The sequence below is a fragment of the Pseudonaja textilis genome, chromosome Z (genome assembly GCF_049901715.1).
Source record: "Pseudonaja textilis isolate UNSWEBS1 chromosome Z, rPseTex1.2, whole genome shotgun sequence".
NCBI classification, from domain to species: Eukaryota; Metazoa; Chordata; class Lepidosauria; order Squamata; family Elapidae; genus Pseudonaja; species Pseudonaja textilis.
Genome location: NC_142008.1, coordinates 28,506,431 through 28,523,880, shown reverse-complemented (window position 1 = coordinate 28,523,880; position 17,450 = coordinate 28,506,431). Strand labels below are relative to the sequence as shown.

The following is a 17,450-nucleotide window of genomic DNA, read 5'->3' as shown; positions in this document are numbered from 1 at the left end:
GTAAAATGAGGAGGCAGATTGTTTGGGGCAATATTCTGACTCTGTAAACCACTTAGAGAGGGCTGTAAGGCACTGTCAAGCAGTATATAAGTCTAAGTGCCATTGCCATTTCTGGTCATGTTGGGGATATTCTGATAGCAAGTATGTGCACTACTGTTGCCTTTTCCCTGTGGAAAACTGATGGTAAATTATGTATTCTTAATCATGGGATAACTTTCTTTTACCTTTTCACCTTTGCCACCTGGGCTACCAGCAGCACCTCTCTCACCATGAACTCCACTGGGACCAGATGGGCCTGCACTACCAACTGCACCGACAGATCCAGGTTCACCCTAGAGAAACAAGAAAGGAAAAGGTTTAAGGATTCAAAAGAAAACCTGGCAAGGTTTCTCCTGCTACTCTCATTTGTTACTTTTGCAAGAAAATAAGTGTTAAGGCATTTAAAGAGAGATGCAATGGTTAAGATGCTAGACCAGGAGCCAGAAGCTAGCTGAAGACTCTAGTCCAATCAATGTCTCATCCTAGACTGGAAAGTTTTTTTTAAAAAACAATGTTTTACAAACTTATATTGGACTGACATAATAGATTATGGTCCATAACCTGTAATGAATTTATTGGGCATCATCATCATCATCATCTTGAAGGACATTTTTATCCAGCATTCTTCAAGCAATTAGAATTGGATGAAAATATCTTAACTATGTATTTATGCTAAACATATATAAGTAGATCTCTGATAAATTGGATTCATTTCAGATTGTTACACATTCCAGAGGGGTTTAATCCAGAATAGATGAAAAAAAATAGATTACAGAAAAATGCAATATTATTTCCTTTCATAGTAGGGGCAGGTGGGTCTTGTTTTCCCTGCTCAAATTCAGCAAAGCAGCAATGTTTAGAACAAAATGTAGTAGACTGCCAGTTAAAATGTCCTCTTCCTGCAAAGCTAGTGACATGTTTTGTTTCCCTTTTCTTCCTCCTCAATAACCCACAGAGGAAACTGTCATTCCAAGATGACAGCTTTTTGTATAGATAAGCTGGTGCAAAGGACTTCCAAGTCCCTTTTTATCAAAGGACAGCTATCACCGTTACATGTTATTTAAACAAAAACGAAGTGAATTTTTGAAAGCATGTGCCCAAAGTTTTTATCACGAAAGAAAGTTTCAATGTTACACATATAACATTTTAAAGTTCTGTTTTTAAGTGAAAGTAATAAAGCCCATGCTAAAAAAGAGTTGAAAGCCACTATCTAATTGTTTGATGTTTCCCAGATGCATATTCTGCACATTGCAAAATTTTACAGAAGATATACTAAAATCTGTCATTTTCACAATGAAGATTTGGTGCTTTAGAAATAATGTAGACGTTCTCGTTCTCTGCATCCCACTGGATTCTTCCCACAAGACCTTCACACTGCCCTCTCCTGGATTTAAGAAAAATAGCAACTCTTCCTTCTGCCTTACCTTATTACCATCAGCACCTGGTGCACCTGATGGGCCACGGCTTCCCAGAGGGCCTGTAGGACCAATAGCACCGCTTTCACCTGGTGCACCACGTTCACCCTGAAGGAAGCAGATTAGTATAAAGTAAATGGCAATCCGGGAGCCTCAATCTCATTAATGCAGAAACTGGAAAGGTGTGGAAAGTTGTACACTTGTTGGTTCATACAGATGTCACAGCAACTTAAGATAGTTTAGATCAGGGGTCTCCAACCTTGGTAACTTTAAGCTTGGTGGACTTCAACTCCCAGAATTCCCCAGCCAGTTTTGCTGGCTGGGGAATTCTGGGAGTTGAAGTCCACCAGACTTTAAAGTTGCCAAGCTTGGAGACTCCTAGTTTAGGTTTAACTGTGTCCATCTTTGGTCTATTGAGCTTAACCTAGAGATTGGCAGGGGGCACTTTAATAAGCCTTGACTATTTATTTATTCAGATTAAGATATATAATAGTTTCCAGAAGTTCTTCCCAATATTTTTTCAGAATTCTTGAGAGACTTCAATTAAAAATAAAATTCCATTAGATTCACTACCAGTTTTACTTATAGATCAGAAGGTATCTAGATTTATCTCCTAGTCAATTCACACCTTGATTTTTTCCAATGTGACATTTCAAATTTTAGTATAATAGTACTACCTAATACTATATTCTACTGTATTTCAAATACAGCAGCGAAAAAAAATACTAAAATGCAGAAAAGTATATACTTACTCTTGAGCCAGCAGGGCCAGGAAGACCAAAGTCACCATGAGCACCCTAGGCACAAAAGAAAGATTTGTTTACACATTCTTTAAAAGGATTTTTTACCACAGCCTCAGAATTCATATGACATTCTGAGATCTAAATATAGTTTCATCCAGAAAGATAAAAGGCAATAGATATTCCGAACAAAAGAAAGACAATCAGCTCACTAAAAGGAGTAAAACCAGATGATACCTTTCTGCCAGATTGTTTGTTATAATTCACTAAAATGCACTGTACTGTTCAGAATAACTTGTGAATAATTTAAATCCATCCCTTGGCCACTAAAATGCTGCTTAGTACTGCAAGAAGAGAACAATATTCTTTTTTTTCTCAAATGCTGTTAGACTTTATGGCAGAATATGGCATTTGTGTGACAGAATATGACATTTGTGGCAGAATATGACATTTATTTATGGCATATAGAGCAGTATTCTCTAATCTGGTGTCCTCTAGGTGCATTCGGCTCACAATCACCAGGATCGTCACTTAGTATGGCCAAATGCCATGTTAATTGGGAATTCTGGGAATCTTAATTCTCCTATAGCTGGAAGTTATGGAAGATGTGATAGTTTGAGGGGTCTCAAGTGAATGGGTACTCGAGATTCAAATTTTCTTTAAGGTTTTGAATGATGCTAGGTTAGACTGACTGCTCAGGATTGCTGCGAGATTCACTCAAGGATATTGCAACACTTAAGTAAATCTTGGATGATCTCAACAGTTAAATGGTGCTGGTTGTGATTATTACTTGGATTTTCTGGCAGGAAATCCCCACATTAAGAAATGGGAAAAGATTCTAAGACGTTGCAATGTGGCAAACCAGTTTTGTATTGTTGTCATGAAAATTACATGGACAAATCAGTAAAGTCACCAGGTTCAAGCTGGTTTCAAGGAAGAAAGGAGACTTTACTCTTAATTGTTTCACAAGACAAAAAGAGTCAGTAAGTTTGCTCCTCCAATTTGCCAGAAGATGGGTAGGCAGGTGTATGAAATCTGCTTCATATGGAAAAGGGGAATTTCAAATAATGCTGAGGAAATATTTATCTGCTAAACATTGTATTTTCACTGGTTTTAGTGTACTTTGATTGTAGCAGAGAAATAGAAAACTCACTGCTAAGAGTCAGACACTTTAAGAAGTATGTCTTCCCAAGAAACATAATCACTCCCTCAATCTCAATATTTTTTTATAAAAATAATGGCTCCAAGATCTGAAGATGGCTCCAAGATCTGGAGATGATGGAAGACCCTTAGAAGGATGACGACTTGGAAAGACCAAATTAGTGAACACAATCTGCAGTTTATCCACTGCATGTTAAAAAAAAAAAAACTCCGTTAAATCAAAGTAGAATGTTCTTAATTGAACCACGAGGAATAATCTGAATTACTTTACTCCTTACCCTTTCACCTGGTTTGCCAGCTTCACCAACTGGACCAGAGGGACCAGGAAGACCCTAAAGAAAATAAATGAACAGATGAAGGAAAAACAATCCCCTGTAATTTGTTTATGTGCTGTAAATAAGAGAAAGCGCAAGTCATGCTTTAAAATAAATATCTTCATCTGTCCCTATTACTGTACTGTATTCCAGAGTTCCCCAAACCTTGGTCCATGGACCGGCACTGGTCCGTAACATAACCGCAACATACCAGAAACCGGGCCATGCAACCAGCAAGCCCCATCTGTAGGATTCAGGAAGCATCAGTGGTTTATTAATCATTAAGCAGACTAAGCATGTGCTTATAGCGCCAGATCCAAAGTTGAGAATATGGCTTTGTTTGTAGAGTATGTACAAAGGAGAGGGGCACCAAGATTTGTCAGTGCTTAGGGCACCAGTGAGCCTTAATCTGCCCCTGGGTAGAATGCTAAACCACACCATCTTCGGTCCACAGAAATACCACTCTCCATGGAACCAGTCCCTGGTGCCCAAATCTTAATTCTCCTATAGCTGGAAGCTATGGAAAAATGTGATAATTTGAGGGATGTCAGGTAAATGGGTACTCAAGATTCAATGGTTGGGTCGCCACTGCTCTATTCAATCTTATTCATTCTTGAGTTTTGAATTGGAAACCAAAAGTTCCCTTGTAAAACCACTTTCTACATGAAAGTAATCACTATATGTGAATCTCAGTTTCTCTGCAACTGATTTCTCTTTCCAAGTCCTTCCACGTCTTGGCCCCCTCCACTAAGCCTGCATACGGTGAATATAGCAATATAGTACTTCAGATCTGATTTGAAAGAGATGCTTCAAAATGCCTATTGATGTGAACACAGCGACTCTCTGCGACTGTCCAAGCAAATCTAATTTCTTTAATGAACTGGGGTTGACTTCACATTCCTGTTTATTGCAAAATATCTCTTCTGAAATGGAGTCCTACACAGCAAACATGTGTATCTATTATCAATCAAAAACATTGTCTTCAATTCTTATAATCTGGATTATTTTTGAGCCACTGAAGCTTAGTGTTTTGAATTCTATGCATGCCTATTTTTAGTAAGTGCACTTTGCAAGATATCATCTAACTAGCAACATAGGTTCAGTAAAGCATTTGAATTTACTTGGTAGGATAAAATGATTTGACTCTATTTCAGTCATTAAGGTTTGTTGGGATATTGAACAGCATTCAAAGAGCCTTTATTCCATTCAAGAAAAGGCAAGACTGGATAAAAGATAACCTTACTTACTTGGAAGCCAGGAGCACCAGCTGGACCAGTTTCACCTTTTGGACCTGCATTGCCCTAAAATAAATAATTAAAATTGAAACAATGGGAAATAAACCATTGGCAAAGAAGCATCAAAGGTTAACTTGGATTAATCTTGTACTTACACTGAGACCAGGTGCACCTTGAGCTCCATTGTTTCCATCAGGACCAGGAGGACCCTAGAACCGCAAAATCTCAGTTGTTCATAGTATGGACAATCATATTCTAAAATATACACTATGTTTGTTTATTTATTTAATTATTTACACGATTTTTGTTGAAATTACCAAGAACTGATTTCAACATGAGGAAAACATTACTTTTAATGAATATTGAACTCTCACTAGTAGATATGATATAGAAACTTTCAGTATTGTACAATTAAACAGGGGTCCCCAACTCCTGGTTAGGGGACCAGCACTGGGCCAGAACATGCCAGATGTGCCATGCAAACAAGCAAAGTCCCGTCCACAGGATGCAGGCAGCACATGAAATGACATATCCCTTGGGTCCACAGAAAAACCTTTTTCCATGGAATCGATCCCTGGTATCCAAAAGGTTGGGGACCACTGCTATAAAAGGTTAGTGTGGCTTAAAATATAATCTGTTTGTGTAGATTTCTCCCTTAAAAATATTGTCTTGGAGGCAGAAGATAAGGCAGGGGAAATGTTTAATTTCTTACAATAAGCTAAAACTGATTATCCAGATACCTGAATGATATCTTGGAGCATCAGTACAGTATCTTTTTCCATTTCATGTAACCATCATTCAAAATGATACCTTATGACTACTGCCAGAGAAGTTATAAATGCAGCAGTCTTTTTCTGTTTTATAAATTATTCAATTATTGCAGACTCTTAACTATTGACAAATCATGGTTCCTTTATTAAAGATAAGGTATAAAGTAGAGTATAAATTATTCTCACTTACCTGTGGACCAGTCAGACCTACACTGCCTCTGTCACCAGGTTTGCCAGGTTCACCCTGATAAAATGAAACACATTTAAATAAGTTACTGCATTAAAATGAATAACAGCCACCCTGCCATAATACTTTCAGTGGCTCCAGTTTTCTACATTTCTGCACAGCGTCTATGGTTGGCACAGCTGAACATTTCTTGAGATGCCTGCACTAGCAGAACATGTATCATGATGGACATCTTGAATTTGCTGCTTCTGCTGTTTACGATTGCTATCTATTGGCTCATCCTTTCTCAGACTAAGAAGGAATGAATAAATTAGGAATTCTGATAAAAGAACAAGCAGCAACCCAGGCTCAAGCCTGCATATACTTTCACTGGCAAGAAAACAATTGCCAAAGTAATGAGTTCTCCACTTTAATAAAACATCCTGAGCTACACTTACAGACATATTGTCTGGGGAACTTCCTCCCAATTAAAATGAAAATTACGTAAGTGTAGACTTGAAATCACGTAAGTGTAGATTTGAAAGAGAAATGACAAATCATTACTTCTCTAACCAGCTCTTATATTTATCCAAGGGAGAAGTTGCCTCAAACACATCAAGAAATAACAATTCCATAGTTTTCCTAAGCCATTTATTCTGTGGTTTTGACTAGATATCTTATCATTAGATTCAGCATGCATTTAACTAAACATATTTGTCATTTTCTTTCAGTTCAACATTATTCACACCCAAGCAAGATTTAGGTGACATTTGCTACAACCATGGAAGAAATGAATACAAATAAATGTTACACCCACACCATTCCTTATTCAAGCATTGGTAAAAAATTAAACCATCTCACACACACACACACACACACACACACTCCGAAATGAAAAAAAGAAAAAGAAAATATAATTGAAATCCACCATCAGTTAAAACAATAAGTGGTTTACAATTAAGCACTAAGCCAAAGATAAATTTCTCATAGTGAGGCAAAGCCTTTTCCTTGGTAAAGAATTAAAATGACAAAGGAAAGTAGAGGATTCCATAAATGGGTCTGCCAGCTCAATCCAAAGTATTCTTGGATCAGCAAAGTGGTGTTAAGTAAGACAAAAGTGTTAGTGCTAGAGTAGTATACTTCTGGTGTGCACAGATGAGGTGCCATTCAATGGAGTGCCATAAAATTGGTTCTATGAATAGCAATGTAAACTGCCGTTGTGTTATTTGTCAACATCATAATATTCTATTGAATAGTACTTACATTTGGACCTTTTGGTCCTGGGAATCCGATATTTCCAGGTTCGCCTCGTGGACCAGCAGGACCGGTTGGGCCAGGGCGACCATCAGGTCCAGCTGGACCCTGCAGGAAGAAAAGTTCATACCTTGTATTGTAGTATACAGTATCACTGTTTCAATATTGTGTAACCATTGAAAGCAAGACAATTTCAATTGGCCACGATGACATTTCAGAGTTCATTATTTTTCTACATGGCTGTCTTTATAGCACTGTTTGGTACCCCCCTCAAAAAAATAATCAAATAACTCCCTCCCTTCATGATTATGTGGATCTACATAACTAGAAAAAATATATTAAATTAATAGCTTTGGCTATACAGCTATTGGTTAGATACAATATACATAAAAATGCAATTCCAGTCCATAGCTTAGTTATTAATCTTTGAACAGTCCATATTTTTAAAAAAATATCTCAGAAAAATAGGATTCAAATATTAAAGCTTAGTATAAAAACATCAATATAAAATTAAAATGCTATCCAGAAAATGCATTTAAAATATCTATGTATCTACTGCTCAATCCTTGCAGAACAAAAGGGAGGGGAATACTTACAGTAGGACCTTCTTTTCCAGCTGGGCCTGGGCTTCCAGACTGTCCCGGGAGGCCCTAAATATACAGAGATACAGTATTTAGCTTTAATGTGTCTTTTGAGTTACTTAAAACTGGAATAGGAAACTTAACTTCACTCTACACGCATATTTAAATATGGGCATAAATATAATATAATGCAGTGTACTCTGTTTATCAAAAACTAGAGAATCTAGAGATGCCCTACTGAATTTACTTAGATTTATTTGCCAAAATTGGGCAAATATATTTAAAAGTGACACCACTACCCATTATTCAGTTCGGCATGACTTTCTGCTGGGGAAAAAAGCATAGGAGGGCAACATACTAAATAGGAGCCTGCAATGTCTAAAACATGAAGAGGAACAACCTGCTAACAGCACTGGTAGGGGAGGCAGATAAAGTCAAGAATGTATAGAATATCCCTTTACTAGATCTGATAAACGTTTTCTTTAAAATGCTATGTTTTTAAAACTGTCATTGGGAAAACAAAAACGTCCATATAAATTCAGAATGCGGCTGAATTTACTATTCATTGATTTCACAAGGTTCTTTACTTACTCTTGCACCCATGAGTCCAGGCTCACCAGGACGACCTGAGTCTCCACTGGGACCTTTAGCACCAGCAGGACCGGTAGCACCACGACTGCCAGCTGGGCCCTACAAAGGAAGAGGCTTGCATTAGGACATAAGGGTAGCAATCCACTGGCTGGTTTTATGGGATAGGGTAGAGGAGAATTTATTTGTCTAAATTATAAAACTGATTGTAAGAAAAACTTACTAAACCACCAGCTCTGCCATCAGATCCTGGGAGACCACGAGATCCAGGAACACCCTATGAAAGAAATCACAACTTTTGATCAGAACTGGAAAAGGGTTTCGGTAAACACATAAGGCATTAGCATGTACATTGGAATGTACAAAGGACTGTCCCTTTGTGCAGAGGAAAGAGAGACATTATGAAAAATCCAAAATGCTAGTTCTCCTGCACTTTATTATTTAATTTTAACTTAGCAAACAGGACTGAAACTAAAAAGTGAGTCTTTTGAAGACTCAGCTTTTAGTAGCTTTATGGATTATATAACACAACAAAATTTAAAGAACCAGAACTTTCCCGTGGTATGAAATATATGATTTCAGCATTAACACAAATAGGTTGCATTAGGCATGAATGTATATCTATTACTTCTTTTCACTCATTAGGGGTGCATAGAAATTGCTTCTTTTCTCAGAATCAGTTCAGGAGACCAACAAATTATATGTTGGGAAAGAAGCAGATCATATCATAATTCATTTCTAAGCTTGTGAAAGTTTGGAGATTATGCACATCTGTTAAACTGTTAAACTATTAAAAGGTAAAATAAATATACTATGGCATTCACAAAAGTTTAACACGTAGCATATATTATCCCCAATTCTCTTATTTTATTGTCTGTTTTTCCTCCTTAGTATCTGGGACCTTTCAATTAGAAATCTGGTCCTAAACATATTAAAATCTGTGTCTTGTTAGACCAAATCCAGCAATTACATGAACTTGTAAAAACATATTTTACATATAAAGAAAAAAGCTTTGGTCTGTTGGGTACCTTTAAGTTGGAACCAGCAGTTCAAAGTGGAAGTCTTTCCTCATTTCATTGTTACAATCACAGTAAGATGAAATAAGAGGTCATCCTCTGACCTCCATTATCAGATGGGGAAGTGAACTTTCTAGGAATGTCTGACACATTCTCGGAATATCTTACACCGCTATATAATTTTGGGAGGTTTTTCCAATCACCTATTTAGCTTTGTAATTGCAAGGAGAATGGATATGCTTTTGTGAAGGATTTGCACTATGGAATGTTTTCCTGTTGATTTTCCAAATGTTTTTAGAGCATTATTTTTTATGGATGGCATGCGAGAGACTTACTCTTAAACCTGCAGGTCCTGGTAGACCAGATGAGCCAGGTTCACCATTGGAGCCTTTTTTGCCTTCCTCACCAGATGGACCAGCTGGGCCAGCTGGGCCAGCAACACCCTGTGAGTGGTAAAGAGAGCAGGAAAGTCACTAGCTTATTAACTCAGTTCCCTTGGATGAAAAGCCATTCTGAAAATTAAATACATTTCATATTGGTATAGTACTCACAGGCTCACCCTTGCTGCCAGTCTCTCCCTTGGATCCAGGGGGACCAGGTTCACCCTAGAATCAAACAAAAGATATCAGAAAAGAGTATTTTAGTTTCTTCTCTAAGTACATATTTTTTCAAGAAGAACGGTAACACAAAAAGCTGAGTTTAAAAAATCATGCATTAAGATGCTCGTCCATACCAATCAAGTTGATTCTAGTTTGGATTACTCCTTGACTTTTAAGGTGGAGGTGCGGGGGGAGGCAAAGCAGGCATCTTTAAACAAATATTCTCTGCTTTTTCCTAATCATTTTAGCAAACTTCTATTTCATTATACTTTGATTTAGGGTAATTTCAGTCCTGGCTTAGAAAATGTACTCATTCAGAGATCAAAAGAAAGAGATGAGTTGGGGGGAAAAAATAAGAAATGTTGTTTTTATAGCATGACAGATAATTTAATGAGGATGCGCTGAATATGACTTCAGCTGGGAGTGAACAACATGACTGGGATTCCTTTAAACTCTCACAATTTAATGGTAACTATATAAGCTTACAATATGGACTTAAAATGTTAAATGATGGAGAAATCTTGGTGGAAAATAGAATGCTTATACATTATGGATTTAGGACGGGATTAAGCCACAATAACTTGGAGGCGGTTTTCACTATATATCTGTGATAGCAAACTTATGGCACACATGCCGGAAGTGGCATACAGAGCCATCTCTACCGGCATGCGAGCTGTCGCCCCGGATCAGGTCCACTGTGCATGCGCACGCACCTGCCAGCCAGCAGAGGCACGGGGTGCATGCGGGGGTCATTGTGCATGCATGCGCAGGGGTGGGTGGGGGTCATGCATGCATTGCATTATGGGTGCAGGCACATGTGCATGCACATTCACATGCACGCTCCCAATTTTGGCACATGACGACAAAAAGATTAGCCATCACTACTATATGCCATAATTGTGCATAATCAAGTGGCCAGTTGTAAACTTTATTACAGTAGCTAATCAAACATGGAGAAACAATCACAAGGCCTCCTTCATAAAATAGTTGGGAAGAATAGTGCGGAACAGGTTGAACTCTAGATTTAATAAATCCTGTATTTCTAAACTTTTTAAGAGATGCGGCTGTATTAAATCTAGATGCAGAATATTAAGAATATTGAAAAATCTGTCAATTGTGCACCATTTAAATAGTTTTTATCTGGAAGACGAGTGCAAACTTAGAGAGTAGATAGACTTCTAATAACCAATGAAAACATTCATGATTAAAACTGGGCACTTCAGGCTTTTGAGAAAGCAGCAAGTACAAAATGATTTAAGCGCATTTAAGAGAACTTACAGCAAGTCCTCTTGCACCAGCTGCGCCAGCGGGACCTGTTGGACCAGGTATACCACGAGGACCAGGCAGGCCGGGAGCACCAGCCACACCAGGAAGACCCTGTACAAAAAAGAAAAGGAAAAAAAAAAGGAAACCACATTACAATGCTAGGAGTGTCTCTGCAACCCCAAGAGCAATCTTCCCTGTGAGGAAATACATTCAACGCAAGCATACGTACAGCAGCACCTTTAGCACCAGCAAGCCCATTGGCACCAGGGTTACCCTAAAAAAGAGAGCAAAACATATGTAATTAATTGGTTTTACAAAAGTACATGGTAGTAATTTCATGATTGTTGGGTGTAATTTATTCAACTAAAGCTACTCCCAGGATTCATACTGGCTGGGAATTCTGTACTCATATTCTTGAAGCAGAATATCAAGTTGGAAGTAGTTGCTCTAAAATAGTTTTTCTCAACCTCAGCAACTTTAAGGTGCGTGGACTTCCCAGAATTCCCCAGCCACATTTATAATATCAATGGCAGAGACTCTGTGTAACTTACAGCAGGGCCAACAGGTCCAGCAGCACCAGGGAGTCCAATATCACCACGGGGACCAGCAGGTCCACTTGGGCCAACATTTCCAGGAGAACCGATTTCACCCTGTCAGGAACAGATTGGGAACAATCAGTTTTCAAAGACAGGATAGCAATATTAGACAGGTGTGGTTAGTTTTAGTGCAAATTTGTGATAACTCAATTAAAAGTTTTGGCCATAGCTCTACTCTTGATTTAAAATCCAATTCAAGCTGCTCAATTTGATGCCAATGCCGAATGCTGCATAAATCTATTGCTTTACAGTCTGTCCCATGCTCAGTGTTTTCAATGGGGCACTGTTTGCAGATTTCATCATGAATTTGTTCAACATCAGTAACATTTCTTTTTCCTTGATGGAGCTTTCCTATTCTAAAAGCATTTGCTAGAAATGACACATTCTTGTTATAGTTTAAAAGACAGCTTAAAAGGTATTTATTTCCCAGATCTTTTAATGTGACTATATACAATTTTTTTCTTTTTCTTTCTTTCTTTCTTTCTTTTTCCCTGATAGAGCTTTCGTAAAGCATTAGTAAAATTGTTAAGGGAGTAGATAAAATTTAAGTGCTTTAAATCTATCAATCTATCAGTGGCAATATCACATTGTACTTATCAATGAGATGAAAAATTAATTACTACAGTCATTTAAATATTTAGTTTAGAAAAAAATGGCATGGATATGATTGTTGATAAAAATAAGATCACCAACATGATCGCCAGTGTCCGATAACAAATATGGCACAAGAAGAAGAAGATGCATATGACATTCCTGTCTCAAGTATAGTATGCTTGAGAAACTAAAAACCAATAAATATTAAAAACATATTGATATCCTTAAATTTATATTTGTATCATAGAAACTATTGCATTTCAAAAAAGCCCTTTATTAAAATACAGAGATAAATAATTTTACCACAATGTAATGATGACTGGTAGAAAAGCAAAGAGAATTTTGTGCAACTCTTGTTTTATGAAATGGGAAGAAAATATGGAATTGTGAAAAACAATTACTTCATATCATTCCACCTCATCTGCAATTTTAATTTTGAAGGATACATTACTAGAGTAGTGGGAAATCGCTCTAAAAGATTTGGAGAGTTGATTAACCTAAATGTTTGAAATGGCTACCATGTTGTTACAATGACTGACAAGGTTGCTTTACATACAGAAGCAACCCAGTAGTCGATCATATAATCTCCAAAGAAACTTTTAAAGATCTTTTAAAAATGCAGATACACTCATAAAAACCTTTTTCTTCAAAAAATGTGAGATTAATAGTTGAGAAATAATATAAGTTAGTAGCTGGAAATTTTCTATATTCTTTGAAACTATAAGGCTGTTAGATATCTTTTGTTTGGAAGTTGTTTGTTTTGATGTTCTACTTAGTATCTGGGGATCTAGAGAACAAGGCTTTTTTATATATTTTCTCATTCTGGAGCATGTCTATACCTTGGCTCCAGGAGCACCAGGGAATCCAGAAGGCCCAGCAGTACCAATGGGACCCTGCAAGATAAAAGACAAAAGCAAATGGTTATATACCTACAAGAGTCTATCTAAAGTACAAAAAAACAGGAATTAAGTCTGGTAAATTTAATGGAGTGGCTAAAATACACTTTATGCCACTCTATATTTTTTTATTGAAATAATAATTCACTAGCAATGACATAGGAAGGAAAAATATGACTGGCAAAAATTGTAAGAGAAGAAATGTCTTCTAAAATCATTTGAAAATATTTTTTAAGCAGGCGCAGCAGTGATGGGGTGGCACTGCCAGCCAGGAGAAGCTGAAATTGTCAGCCCCTTGAGGGTTTTGGAAGAATTTGTGGCTTAGAAAACTAGAGCTTTCTGCCTGCTGAAATATCATGGATTACAATATCATGGAATATCAAGAAACCAGATTCTCTCTCAAGATTCACTACAATATATTGTGAATTCCTAACAGAACCTGCTTTTAGCTGAGGTTTGTTTTTGGGGACCATATAACAACTTGGATGGGTTGTCTGGTTACGGATGACAGTTAAATATACTAAACTAAAAACCATGTTGGGAAAGTTATGCAAAACTAGTAGTGTGTTAGGAGTTTGCTTTAAAATATAATGCACCTGTTTAACAATTAAGATATTCTTTATAAATATAAAGATATTCTTTATAAATATATGGTTGGAATTGTTTCTCAACTTATCCAGGAAGGAAACATGCAATTTTAGCTAAACAGTCTATAGAAATTCCCTAAGAACAAGACTTGATAATATTTTATTTCCAAAATGCCAAGAAGTAATACCTGTCTTTAACTGGGTTAATCATTAATTCAAAATGCCATTTTATCACTTTTTAAATGTGATTTTCATTGTTTTATGCCACAATAAATATTATAAAAATAAAAATCCTTGATACGTATTTGGAAATAGTTGAAAATTGCTTTGAAAACTGCCTGTTATGCACTAAATAAAGGAAGGAAGGGGAGAAGAGATGAAATGGATTACAGAGATAGACCCAGTGACAGTTCACTAATTGCATCATTCAAAGTAAGAATGTTGGCTAGAAGGTAATTGGACTTACAGCAGGACCAACAGGGCCAGCGCTTCCATCACTGCCACGAGCACCCTAAAGAAAATGAATATAAATTTTAAATTCCTGGCATAAAATAAAATAATTATGCACACACAAAAAATAAACACCCTGTTGTGCAAGAAGAAAATAACTTACAACAGGACCAGGAGCACCAATTCTTCCTCTTTCACCAGGAAGACCACGAGCTCCCTGAAAACAAAGTACATGCAAATTATTTAATAAGGCATAGTGTATGCATAAGAATAGCATCATGAAGTTTGTTTAATTTTCTTGGGCATCATTACTGGGGGAAATATTATTGAGATTAATAAATGATGCTTTAAAATATTCGATAAATTTGATCCTGTGCATGTTATAAAAGAGAAAGCACTCACAGATTGTCCTGGGGTACCATTTTCGCCAGGGGCACCAGGTTCACCCTGTAAAGAGCAAATACACCTCATGAAAATTTGTATTAGATTACTATGGATATATTTGAAAAAGTGCTAGAAAATTTAGGCTGATCATCATCATCAATCACTATCTCAGTTTCTTGGGAATGACTCAATAGGTGGGCAATAATGTCAAATCCACTCTTAATCGTCTGGTTGATTGTGCAACCAGCCATACACTTAATAATATTAATATCAAACAAAGCTTTTTATTAAGATAGCTAATTATACCTTTTCAAACCCTCTAAAAAGGTCACAATAAATACTGGCTGTTGCCCAGACAAACTAGTCAACCTAGATTCTCCTAGCAATGGGAGTGAACTAAGTTCCAATTCAGTAACATTCATATAAATGGGACATTTGATTTGAATGTTTTATTGGATGAAAGTTAAATATCACAGCTGTATTTAATAGATTAGCTCTTGACACAGTTTAGTTAATATTGTTATCCAGTCTTTCTGTCTGATGGATATTGAACTGATAAAGGTGTATTTTACAAGCATGAGAGCTTGCTAGAACTTCCCTACAACTAGGATTCTCTTATTCATTTCAATGGAAAAACAAAATATATAACATAAGATGGATCTACACCTAGCCATCGCTAATGTTCCCAAAAAATAACATAATACAAATCCTCTAATTTATTAGAGGGGCTTTATTTTGATCTGCTGAACTTTTTAAGCTTTCAGTCAAAAGAATATTTGTTGTAACTTGAAAAAAAGTGTCTTCACAAGGGCTGTGATATAATTTAGGGAAAAACCAAGATATACTCTAAAAGTAATGTATAGACAAACATGGTATGTTGCATAATTAAGTCTGATATCCTAGGTCAATAGTTAATCCTGGGATCAATACATTCCAAGTTATATTTCCACTCTCACTCTGTTTCCTAAACAAACTGGAGAGGGAACTGAATCAATGAATGAATATGATTACTTGTCATAAAAGAGATCCAAAATATTTTATTCTCTGCCTCTCTCCTTGCAAGATTTTTGCCTCTTAATCTCAAGATCAAGTGGTAACCTGCTTATAATAACTCCCAAAAAGCAGCCTTGTTCCTGCTTTTTTTTGTTTCTTAGTATCTAATTCTCATTCTGCATTGATTTATTCAGAGAATTCATTTGGCTTTATTCTAAAGAAAGTAAATACATGATTGCAATACCATGTGTGTGTGTGTGTGCGCGCACACACACACACATGGGTGTGTATGTGTGTATACATTATATATATGTATGTATGTATGTTGTATGAATGTATGTATGTATGTATGTATGTATGTATGTATGTATGTATATACGTTGTTCATTCTCACTATAATTTTATATAGATGTGCTTTTTGGAACCATAGAACTTTTGACCACTGTTATTTTTTAAAAAAACAGGATTTGTGCTAAAATCTCTATCTTTTTTGGTGTCTCTTTGTGCATTTACCTTGACCTTACAGGTCTCCAGTACATATTCTCAGAAATAATTTATAGTAATTATATTACCTTGTTACCGGCAGAACCAGGTTCTCCTTTGCGACCATCCAAACCATTGTGTCCCTGTTGTGGAGAAACATTTACTTTTATATAATATAAATAAAAATTATGGAACAATATTCTCGGGAGGATGGAAGGCTGAATCAACCTGATACACATTCAAAGAGGGAAGCTTCACACATTCTTTTGATGACAGCTCCCTTGAAATTTATAATTTCATATTCCCTCTATTCATCCCTTTCTTCCCTCCCTCCTGGATGCATGAATGGAATTTTATAGAAAGCCTGAGCACTATCATTTCTTGTATTTCTCCCTCTCCAAGGTAGCTGATCAGAATGGATTGCTGATATCTCACTGAACTCTTTGCTGACATTATTAGGAAACCAGTGCTTTAAACCAGGGGTCTTCAAACTTGACAGCTTTAAGACTTGTGGACTTCAACTCCCAGAATTCTTCCTCCAGTCATGTTAGCTCAGGAATTCTGGGAGCTGAAGTCCACAAGTCTTAAACTTGCCAAGTTTGGAGACCCTTGCTTTAAACATTCTCCTGCTATTGTAGCTAAGAATGGTACATAACCAATGGTTATGGACAGTTCTGATCTGTTATGGATGCTATTGCATCTGGCACATGCAGGGAATAGGATAAATGCTAATTCTCTTATTAATAACAAAGGCTGCACCTCATGGTTACAGTGAATATATTATTTTCTGTATATTTGATGATTCTCCAATTCTAGTTTCTTAATGGCAGTTCATGATGATAACATCTTCTATAAATATGCCCTAAAATTTTAGGAGTTACTTCCACCTCTGAAAAACAGTTGTATATATTATCTTCTAAGGTGCCACCATTTTATTAGGTTCTCTCACATCTCTATAAGACACTCACCCTTATTCCTTTGAATCCAGGCAGACCAGGAGTTCCAGGAAAGCCACGAGCACCCTTGAAAATAACACAGGATAATAGGCTTAATTTGTATAAATAACACATTTACACAACATGTAAAACAGATATAAAGAGACCAATTAGGAAACTGAACATGTAGCATAAGATCTTAAGTATCTTGGGACAACTTTACAAATCGAGTATCTTATCAAATGAGGTTGAAAAATGCCTGTGCTTTATGAGGTTAACAATGCAAATATAAGAGTGTTGGTTAGAATGCTGAATCGGTCTTTCTATTTTCTGTTTCTATAAATTGTGTGAGGGGCTGTGAGTTCAACAAGTCAGCAACTTTCTGAGT

The 17,450-nt window shown here is 36.6% G+C and overlaps 1 protein-coding gene across 1 annotated transcript in view; it reads right to left on the bottom strand.

Annotated features, from left to right (window-relative positions):
- Positions 1-17,450, bottom strand: part of COL1A2 (collagen type I alpha 2 chain) — a 52,910-nt gene that overhangs the window by 19,354 nt on the left and 16,106 nt on the right. Inside the window, exons 10-31 of the mRNA XM_087917707.1 lie at positions 17,096-17,149; positions 16,217-16,270; positions 14,670-14,714; positions 14,431-14,484; positions 14,284-14,328; positions 13,174-13,227; positions 11,696-11,794; positions 11,374-11,418; positions 11,157-11,255; positions 9,831-9,884; positions 9,615-9,722; positions 8,487-8,540; positions 8,267-8,365; positions 7,691-7,744; positions 7,104-7,202; positions 5,865-5,918; positions 5,060-5,113; positions 4,917-4,970; positions 3,634-3,687; positions 2,207-2,251; positions 1,464-1,562; positions 225-332 (exon numbers count right to left, since the gene is read on the bottom strand). Coding sequence (XP_087773833.1) covers positions 225-332; positions 1,464-1,562; positions 2,207-2,251; positions 3,634-3,687; positions 4,917-4,970; positions 5,060-5,113; positions 5,865-5,918; positions 7,104-7,202; positions 7,691-7,744; positions 8,267-8,365; positions 8,487-8,540; positions 9,615-9,722; positions 9,831-9,884; positions 11,157-11,255; positions 11,374-11,418; positions 11,696-11,794; positions 13,174-13,227; positions 14,284-14,328; positions 14,431-14,484; positions 14,670-14,714; positions 16,217-16,270; positions 17,096-17,149 — 1,485 coding nt within the window. The remainder of the gene's footprint in view (positions 1-224; positions 333-1,463; positions 1,563-2,206; positions 2,252-3,633; positions 3,688-4,916; positions 4,971-5,059; positions 5,114-5,864; positions 5,919-7,103; positions 7,203-7,690; positions 7,745-8,266; positions 8,366-8,486; positions 8,541-9,614; positions 9,723-9,830; positions 9,885-11,156; positions 11,256-11,373; positions 11,419-11,695; positions 11,795-13,173; positions 13,228-14,283; positions 14,329-14,430; positions 14,485-14,669; positions 14,715-16,216; positions 16,271-17,095; positions 17,150-17,450) is intronic.